This window comes from Coregonus lavaretus (genome assembly GCF_964263955.1).
Source record: "Coregonus lavaretus genome assembly, contig: HAP1_SCAFFOLD_2013, whole genome shotgun sequence".
Lineage (NCBI taxonomy): Eukaryota > Metazoa > Chordata > Actinopteri > Salmoniformes > Salmonidae > Coregonus > Coregonus lavaretus.
In genome coordinates, this window is record NW_028164254.1 from 37,283 (window position 1) to 48,077 (window position 10,795).

The 10,795-nt window shown below is 40.8% G+C and overlaps 1 protein-coding gene across 3 annotated transcripts; it reads left to right on the plus strand.

The window, feature by feature from the left end:
• Window positions 1-7,364: 7,364 nt before the first annotated feature.
• LOC311117272 (POU domain, class 3, transcription factor 3-B) lies at window positions 7,365-9,277 on the plus strand (the record flags this gene model as incomplete). 3 transcript variants are annotated; one of them, XM_084192243.1, is made up of 3 exons in its annotated part: window positions 7,389-8,612; window positions 8,929-9,021; window positions 9,188-9,277. In XM_084192243.1, the coding sequence occupies 3 exons, from the start codon at window positions 7,389-7,391 to the stop codon at window positions 9,275-9,277; spliced, it is 1,407 nt and encodes a 468-aa protein (XP_084048369.1). The 3 variants fall into 3 exon arrangements, with proteins under 3 accessions (XP_084048371.1, XP_084048369.1, XP_084048370.1); XM_084192245.1 differs by lacking the exon at window positions 9,188-9,277 and having other exon boundaries at window positions 7,365-8,603; window positions 8,929-9,039; XM_084192244.1 differs by lacking the exon at window positions 9,188-9,277 and having other exon boundaries at window positions 8,929-9,039.
• Window positions 9,278-10,795: the final 1,518 nt, after the last annotated feature.

Sequence of the window (10,795 nt, forward strand, 5' to 3'; positions counted from 1 at the left end):
CATCAATATTGGTGAGCGTAGGAAGGTCTGGGTGTTTCAGTGTGTTATCCTTGTTGACCTGCGAGTCCTGTCAGGGAGATCATGCGTGTGTGTGTGTGTTAGTGCTGTCAGAGAGATCAGGCAGGACTGCAGGCAGGAAGGTGAGGAGCCCAGGGCAGGGCTGACAGAGCTCTCTCTTTCCATCCCTGGGCTCTGTGGAGTGAGTCTCTAGGAGACAAAGGCCCTCCTACACAACACACACACACCTTTCTCTCTCCAATCCTGTGTGTGTGTGTGTGTGTGTGTGTGTGTGTGTGTGTGTGTGTGTGTGTGTGTGTGTGTGTGTGTGTGTGTCACACACCCCTCTTTCCCATCTTCTGAGTAACACTTTATCCTATCCATCTGTCTGTCCATTTCCAGTCTAGGGGGCTTTGTGCGCCCCAACACCTGCCTGAATGCGTTCACAGAGACCAGACCAGACCCCATACCAAACGCATCTTTCTCCAGGCAGCCCTATCCTGTGGTATACATTCAAGACCTCATGAAGTCAAGTTGTGTATAACCGTCAACCTATTACCACCAGCTCCAGTTGGTGAGTATCCCCAACTGCACTTGAAATGATAAAATATCACCCTGGAAATATGTGAAGGTTCCCTTTTCCATACCGACACGTCTGGGCCAATCACAACGAATAGATACACGATCAATATTTCACACTATAACTACACACTTCGGTGATGTCAAAATGCTGCTGCTATCACTGATCAATACAGCAATCTCACTGTCCAACTCCAGAGTGGAAAACAAAAGCACAGCCATTATAGGATGATACAAACAAAACCTTCTCATTGAATAAATCATTGATGACAAGACAAGCCACCATTAATGCTGTATACAGTATTCTCTAATATTCTCGCTGGGAAGCTACCTAGACATCCGTTTAAAGCAAATTATGACATTTACATTGATTTCCGATCCACAAGACACAATCAATAAGGGCCAGCTGATATATTTATGAATAATGGGTCTTAGGCAGATGAGAGAGGGAGGGAGGGAGAGAGAGCACATCACAGATCCATGGAAGAAGACTTGCCAAACTAATCCTTCCCTCTAAACACCAGCCTGAGAGGAGAGGTGCACTGTTCAGGTCTGGGATGCACAGGGAACCCATACAATCAGACTACAATAACTACACTTTAGATGATACATTTAAGTCATTTAGCAGACTTTCTTATCCTTAGCGACTTAAAGTTAGTGCATTCATCTTAAGGTAGGTGGGACAACCACACATCACAGTCATAGTAAGTACATAATATATACATATTAATTTAAATAGATTCCATGTGTAGTTTACTTTGAAGCTTCAAATGGTGTTTTAATAGCCTATAATACACACCATGTCGCAAATTGAGAATATTTGTATCTGCTTGCTGTTATTCACTATGCACGTGGTTTAATTAACTAGATAAATTATCATTAAAGTGCTAGGCCTAGGCTACTCCATGTTGGATTTAGCTTTAAATCAACATTAGGCTTGACGTGAACACTAAACGTCTGATATTAACGTATTTTCTGATTAGTCAGTGCATGGACAAAGTGAAGCAAATCAATGATGTATACCTTAAGTAGGCCTTTAATTAAAATGACCATTGCACCAATTCAATGTAGACCGTAATAGACTGTCATATTACTTTAATTGCCACTTGTAGTTTTTTTTAAATGTTTTTTCTTGTGTACAATTAGCGGGCATGGACAAGGTTTCTACTTCTAACAGAAATCATGGATTGGACAGAAAGGTCGTGACGTTGGTTCTTAAATGTCATTAATTCAAAGGTAAAAGCGTTGTCTCAGATGATGAGATGAGCCAACCGAAATGGAGAATATGCTGTCCTCTCTAAAAGCATTGGTCAAATAAATGCATATGCACCAAAACATAGGTCTAGCCTATGTGCAAATGGCCTATGAGAATTTCTATAGGCTAATATCTTCGGATTTGGTGTTGAACGTAAACCAGTAGTGAAAAACCGATTAATAGGTTATCAATAGAAGTAGCCCTATTAATATTATTATCGTCATTATTAACCTATTATTATCATTATCATTATGTATTATTATAAATAATGAATAATTATATTATGTTGGTGTTATTAATATTGCCTCGTGGTTTTATTTCTATAGTGTATGATGATGATGATGATGATGATGATGATGATGATACTCTGAGGTTGATACAGGCTAGTTGAATGGCTGGTCAAGCATGCATGGAACCCACAGGAGCTTAATTCCCCAGACAGGTTCTCGAGGATCTTGTTCTCATTTGTTGTGGTTTCTGATTGAGTACAGTAACAATTCCATTATATGTCAGCGATTAGCGACGAGGTGCACTGAAAGACTTGTTTATTCTAATTTATGCTTGGCTGCAAACCTATGGGCCTACATGGCCCGCAGAATCAAGCTTATAAGAAATAATAACCATATTACCCCGTTTTTTTGCATACCTAGGCCTAGTCCTGAATAAGTCCTGAATATAGGCCTACATTAGGATATTATATCAAGTATAATGTGTTTTACTTGATTAACGTCCTATTATTTCTGTAAATAAAAGCAATGTTGTTCATGAGTGTCATTATCCTTTCGTCTGTATCATGCTGATTATGTATATATTTATTTATGTGTGACTTAAAATTATGTTTGCGATTATTCAAAGATAATGTAAACATTTTCTAAATATAACCTCATTTCTGCATTGACGTCAAAAATCATGTTGTTTATTCAAAGCATGTTCATAATGTGAAACAACAGCTATTTGTAGAGCTACGGCGAGGTAAAAGGTAGTCCAAGGTGCTTTCTGATTCTACTGAAGTTCTAGTGATGCACTGAAAAGCGCGTGAGGAAAAAGTGGATTGCCATGTGGGTTTAGTTTTGTTTCATATCGGCTTACTGCTTGATGAAAACACTGGGTATATGTTCCCTATCCCAGCATTATCACGATATTTCAAATATTTACATTAATATTATACATTTATATCAGTGAGAACATCACATAGGTGTATAGCATTTTGTAATTCAATGTAATTGAGAAATTCATAAATTAGTAATTGCACAATATTTTAGTGTTAAGCCTTTGGAGTCCAGTTACTTAATTATACAGTTTATTTCTCTTCACTGTTATAATTTTGTTTTATTGTCCAATATCGTGTCATTCAGCTTCTTTATTCTATCTAGTCAGGTCTGTCTTTTTTTAAATTGCGTCGCGGTCAACAAAACAATAATGCGTCTATTACTCCCCGAAGCTGGCCTGCCAACATGAGTAAGCGCGACACCTGCTGGTAGATAATATTTATCTAACCTAAAGTCAACGATGAACTCAATTAGATTTCCCCATCTAAAGCAACAATAGCTCACAGGTGAGCGGAGCGTCTGTCACATTCTAGAGTGTTGGCAATGTAAAGATGGTCTACATCTAGGGCCGTGGTGCCGAGAAGAAGGAGAGTTGGAGTTGTTGCTTTGGCTCTGCTATAGGCATGCTAGATGGAATTGGCTTCAACAGCTCTTTCATCTCGAGTCCAGTGCACAAACATATAGCTTAATGCGACTAGTGTTCCCTCTTTTATTCGGCTCACCATGACAACCGAAAGGCTGGGTTCAGAAATGCCTCCCCATCAATGAAACAAACGGTCTTAGCGGGGCTGCGCAAGACGGCATCTTTAACAGCGAGGGCACACACAGTTAACCCGTGAGAAAAACGCAGGAAAGTGAAGAAATTCGACGCTAAGTCTGAAAAATGGTGCATGTTATACAACTGGTATTACTTTTAAAATGTCCGTGCAATTGTGTTCGAAGCAAACCTTCTTGAGGACCATTCCATGCGGAGTTATGAAAACCTGAATATTGTTGTCCATCTCTGCATCTGCATATAATCGTTTTAATTACAGTTATCTTAAGGATTGCCTATAGGCTACAAATGCTTTCGGAATAGGTCCCTGATTTAGCAAGCCAGAACCAAATAGGCTATAGGTTCATAGCCTTAGCCTATAGCAAAATATAGGCTACAGCCTCTCATTCGATCAGTTTTCGTACGCATTCTAGTCCGTTGATTAAACTTAAAGTCGTGGGTTATGTCATTATTGTTGCTCAACTTTAAACAAACTTTGCCACAGCAGCATGGGATCGATTTATGTAAACGATTTGATATTCACTGGTGTCTATGAGACTCCTCCAGAGAATTCAACCAAGGGGTATCCTGCTTAAATTTGATTGATTGCACTTTCTCCAGTGGACATTCACTACAAAACAGCACAGCTTAACCGTCTGCTCACTATTTATAAAAGCGAGGGATGGGAGGGAAAGCCAACACAAAGCATGTATTGATTTTTGGTTTAAAAAAGGAAAAACAACATATATGTTTTTTATGAGAGTTAGAGGTGGGAAATGTTTATGTCCGCAGTGTGACATAACATATGGGCTAAAACGATATCAAATGCTTTAAAATATATGTTTAGAAATTCGTAAAGCTATACGTTTCCAATGGTATAGGTTAGTTCACATTACATTGCATTCCCTTCCAGTATGAATAGTATAGGAAATTCTAATAATATTTGACTTACCTTATATCCAAGAACAGTCGAAAAATGCTTTACATTTATATTTGTAATCTATTAATGGCCATCTCCTTTTCTTACGAGTCGGTGCGCCCTAAGATTTTCTTTCCTCTGCCTCAACTGAGCAGAGCACTCCTCGGCTCCGCTATTATTTTCACTAAAATATATGAAAATTTATGCAAATGAAAATCAGCACTAACTGTTCGTCTCTTGTTATACTTGGGGATTTTTTCCCCCTTTCTTTTTTGCATACAAAACAAATGAACTCCCCAGCAGGGAACTTGGGGACCTTATAAAATAAACAAATAAATAATAAGCACACCATATTTCACAGAGACCGAATTTAGCGGCATACATTGAACTCAGCGACATTTTTTAAAGAAATGCCTTTTTTACTCTTTTCGGTTATCTTTTGGAAGTTTTTCCTTCCCATTACCCGGTGTAACGTTTCTCACCGCGGCACTAGCCGCCCTTTGAAAGCGTGCAATTTGAAATGTATATTAGTAATTTAGAAATCCTGAATGTATATTAATAAGAGGACGGCCCATGGCACCGGCCCTATTCTGTATTCAATGTAAACAACTCCACGAGGCTACCTCGGTTTTGAGCCGGGTCCAAATGAAATCTACTGGGAATGAAGGAACTCTGGCATCCACTATGTGCTAAACTACACCAGTCTATTATCATTGCTCATATGCAATAAAATCTCTGCTCAGTCTTTGGCAAGGTGGGTTTTATTAGGAAACAACATGAGTTGGTTAGGATCATCGTAATACGTTTTCTGCTTTCTGACCCTATCTCGAACATAAGGTCGTGGTTCAGGGTTATGGTTTATCCTAAAATGTAAGAATAGCCAATGTTACTGGCAATAGCTGCTCTACAGTAGCCAACACTGGAAGCAAGCAGTAGCTCTGAAATCCTGTGCCTCCTTGTTAGTGCTCTACGTGAACGTGACTGCGTCTCAGCCAGTGGATGCAATATATTATATATGGTATTTATTCATTAACACTGCTGGGTGAATCCATATGCTGAGGGGGTCCACTTAACAAAGGCTCATTCATTTCTGGGTTATGGAGTGATCTAAAAAGAAGGTGCATTTAATAGGGCCTATCTGTAGCCTAGTTGGTTGTGGTTTTCAGATTTAAAGGCAGACTTTTCCCCCTGCAAATCCCCCAAGGGCTGCTCAATTTACCCTTGTTTTGGTTGCCACTTTCTCTTTCCCTGTGGTTCAGTGAGGTTGCCTATGCGCTCTGTTTCCGCATGGAAGCATCCTCACAACCTTTGTGCGTTAACTCCTGAGGAACCAAAGCCCAGCCATCAAGCAAGACGTGGGGAATTTTGAGTATGATGGTGTTTTAGGGGTAAATGGCACAGAAATGGCATCACACATTTGTCTAACTAGTCATTTTGTTCAAAACATTCTCAAGGGCACACAATAAATTGTTTGGTTATGTGAAGGTAATAAGAGCATTATTGTCCTAGAGCACATTGATAATGACGTTTGTAGGCCTACACCAACATCCAAAAGGTCCCATCTCCACCAAGCCTATTACAATATTTTATTTTACGTGATCGCTGTTATGCATATTAGGCTAATATAAACATATTTTATGCAGATAAATCCAATATATCATTAGGTCTATTTCCACCAATGACAGTTTTAAAACACTTTTCTAGTTTTTGACAAGGTTAAATCTATTCTGGTTTATATGAAAGTTATAATATGTTTAGAACCCACATGTAAACAATACTTCATGTATAGCTCCGTATTACTCATGAATACATTTATTAGATTTTGTTAGTTTATTTCATTCCTTTATTTTGTATTTATTTGCTTATTTATTTATTTGGATTGAATTAAAAACCAGCCAATTGCAACGGCCGGAAGGAGGTTTACTCGCCTCAAGCGAGGCTGGCGAGACCTGTCAATCATACCTCGGGTATCCAATCAACGGGAGTCTTGCACTCGACTTCCTCGTATTTGAAGGGGGCGAGACGTGGACGATGTGCGCACGCTTGGCACAGGGTAAACATTCGTGTGTCCTCGAGCTTTGAGGGAGGGACTGAGCGAACTGTCAGAAAGAGAAAGAGAGGGAGAGAGAGAGAGCGAGAGAGAGAGAGAGAGACTGAACAAGCGAATGGGAGAAGAGCCTTGCAACCATCGCCGTGCACTGTAATACTGGATTGTACTTCAGCGGGAGTTAGCGGTTTGGCAGGTTTATACACATCAAAACAGAACAAAGAGATAGACTCTACAGTACTATAAAAGGAACAGCGAAAGAAAAGAATAAAGCAACAAGGGAGAAATCTCAGCGGCTAAATTTCAAAAGAACCAAGGAGCCAGTGCTTGTGTTTTTCTCCCCTGCAATAGGAACATAAACTGGGACTTTGTATTTCGTGGAGAAATAGCGACAGTTCTTCGACTACTAGAAGTTTCTTGGGGCAAATCATTTTTTTCTGTATATTTTAATTTTAACTCTGAGACATTCTAAAGAAGACAAAACTTTCTCGACGGACTGCACATGGTTTCAAACGGCTTTTGAAAACCTGGATTTTTATTCATCGCTATTTTATCCATTTCTATTTGAAATACATAAATGCTGTAATCACAACAAATACGGATTTTATTCATTTTTGTTATCCTTTTTATTCTTCTAGCGTTTGCATAACAAGTCAATGGTATTTGCCAAAATACAACCCAGACTTTTAAAGTTTGAATAATTCATGAGATACAATTTGCCTGCTCGAAAAAAGTAACTGAAAAAGGGAGGGGGGTAATCAACAAACATATTCATAAGGGTTAACGGAATGGCCACCGCGGCTTCCAATCCCTATCTGTCCAGCAATAGTATCCTCTCGTCCGGCTCGATCGTGCATTCTGACTCTGGAGGCGGTGGTATGCAGCCGGGCAGTGCTGCGGTTACCTCGGTGTCTGGTGGATACAGAGGAGACCCCACAGTTAAGATGGTACAGAGTGACTTCATGCAGGGAGCTATGGCAGCGAGCAACGGAGGACATATGTTGAGCCATGCCCATCAGTGGGTGACATCCCTGCCGCACGCCGCCGCTGCGGCAGCTGCAGCCGCTGTAGCAGCAGCCGAAGCCGGATCGCATTGGTCGTCGAGTCCCGTCGGTATGACAGGCAGCCCTCAGCAGCAGGACGTGAAAAACAACTCGGGCAGAGACGATCTACACACGGGCACCGCGTTGCACCACAGGCCCCCACACTTAGGTCCCCATCAGACTCACGCAGGGGCTTGGGGGAGCACAACTGCGGCTCACCTCAACTCGATATCCGGGGGACAGCAGCAGCAGCAGTCGCTGATCTACTCCAACCCCGGGGGCTTCACGGTGAATGGAATGCTCAGTCAACCAGGGAGCCAGAGCCTGGTGCACCCGGGTCTGGTAAGGGGGGACACCCCAGAGCTGGACCACGGCAGCCACCACCACCACCATCACCACCAGCATCCGCATCACCAGCAGCAACACCACGGAGGGGTGAACAGCCACGACCCGCACTCCGACGAGGACACACCGACCTCGGATGACTTGGAGCAGTTCGCCAAGCAGTTCAAACAGCGCCGGATCAAACTCGGCTTTACGCAGGCGGACGTGGGCTTGGCCCTGGGCACCCTGTACGGGAATGTCTTCTCTCAGACCACCATTTGTCGGTTCGAAGCTCTCCAGCTCAGCTTCAAAAACATGTGCAAGCTGAAGCCACTGCTAAACAAATGGCTGGAGGAGGCGGATTCTACCACTGGCAGCCCGACCAGCATCGACAAGATAGCGGCGCAAGGAAGGAAGCGAAAGAAGCGCACGTCCATCGAAGTAAGCGTGAAGGGAGCTTTGGAGAGCCACTTCCTAAAATGCCCCAAACCCTCGGCCCAAGAGATAACCTCACTAGCGGACAACTTGCAGCTGGAGAAAGAAGTGGTTAGAGTGTGGTTTTGCAATAGGAGACAGAAGGAGAAAAGGATGACGCCCCCAGGAGTGCCACAGACGCCGGAGGATGTGTACTCGCAGGTCGGCAATGTGAGTGCAGATACACCGCCCCCCTCCATGGACTGCAAACGAATGTTCAGTGAGACATAGAGCAGAACACAAGACTAAAACATATTTTATATACAATTAAAACTGATAAAACACAGACTATCGTCAAGATAGCCAAAACATTTTTGATACTGTGATTGTGATGGAATATGAATAAGACTGCAAATGTGTTATATATTTTTCACCAGAACAAAACAACCCTCCCCCCTTTTCCACCCAACCCCAAAACGCACCGATAACCTTCTTCCAAGCCCTGAAATGTCTTCACCTAAAAGGTTCCTTCTGCTCTTTCTTTCAGGGACATTTTTTAGTAGATTACTTAAAAGATGCAAGTTTAACTGGGCCGAGTGAACCGACCGACCAGAGGGTGACTACAAGTTCGTTCCATCAGGTAATTTTGGCGCATTAACAACACCAACTGGAAATTTCAAAGCAAGTAGGCCTATTAGAATTTTAAAAGATTCCCCCTGTACCCTGTATCTGATTTGCGAAAGACACAAGAAGCAGGCATTTGTATATTTAAAAATGGGACATTTTAAACCCCTACTTTAACAAAGGAACAAAAACTGCAACAGCATCAATACGAAGAAGAGTGGCATCCACGAAGCTTCCAACATATTTTTTGCGGGGAGGACTGCATGGTTTAAATTTTCACAAAGAGGAATTGGGATTTTGAGGCCCTCCACGCCTAATGATAAAATATAAACTCAACAGGACTGTCCCCGCCACCTGATCTAAAAGATCACCTCTTTTTTTCAAATAGATTTTTTTTCATGGGACTTGAACACCGTGAATGTTTTTTTTTTGAAGACATAGAAATAGACATTTGAAAAGACTATCTTCAGCTGCACTTATTTGAAATTCTTCTCCTCTCCGTTGCCAAGTGTGACTGAATGGGTGCTGTGGATGTAACTATACATGCTGCCATTTCTAAGCAGTATTCTTTGGTAGGTTTTAATAAACAACAGACTCTGTAAAGCCGGCAATATAGATTCATTAGATCAGATGCTGATCTGACTTATTTACTTTATATTTTTCATCAAAATGACTTGTTTTAATATTTTATTCGGAATACATATCAATTATTCCAAGCGGTAATTTATTTTCCCCCAGAACTTTGTGTAAAATGTTTTGCTTTCCTGTTTTCGTTGATGACTTCATTTGTTTTGTTTAATTTTGTATTCTCGTGTCTAAAAGGAGCACAAATCAACATAAGCTGACATTGACAGTTGTTAGGTAATAAGGGTATATTTTGATGTGATAATTTGATTGTAATTTAATTTCAGTAGTGATTCCTTACGAGCTGATTGAGACCAATAAATTTGTTAGAATGAAATTACGTCATTGTGTGTTTTGAGATTTATATTTTAATTGCATATTTGGCTATGTTTGTTTATGAAACAAGGAATGCATTAGTGATATTATTTTATCTGAGAAAGGTTAACGCGGAGAAATTGCGGATTGTTCTTGTTCCAACTACTTTTGTCACAGATTTGCATAACATAAGTTTACAAATAATACTAGAATTTAGGAAAAATAGGCCTACGTTATATCGAACGCTGAACCACTGCGCATCTCCAATGTCAATGTTATTGGGGCCCCATAGGGAATTATATTTGACAATTTGACCAGGCTATATATGATTTATTCACAATTCATATTTATCTTTAACTAATTCGCTTCCCCGCCTTCATCATAGCAGCAGCATCCGATAACTTTATTGATTATGTAGCATTTGCATATTCTAGGCCTATATTAGTCCGCAGACGACTAGTCACTTCAAAGTACGGTGTGTGCGTTTGTTTACATCGCCACGGCTTGAGACTTCCTCAGTAGGCCCAATATTGGGGGCCATACCGATCTTTATTCCATGGCTCTGGTTAATGCTGTAGGCCTATCTCACCGGGGTTGTGCGTCATGTTTTACAGACAAATATATAGGTAGATGTTGCTACTGATATTGTTTGTAAAATAGTTATTCCTTCGCCTACGTCAGTATAGCAATAAGAAGATTCGATTCAAAGCAGTATAGTCGATAGATTTGAGTGTTATTGTTTTCATGCGCCAGTGTATTCATATATTCAGAGTGAAAGTTAAATCTCATGGGTCTTATTTATGTTTTGAGAAACAGTATTGTTATTTTGCAAATATGAACATAAGGTCAAT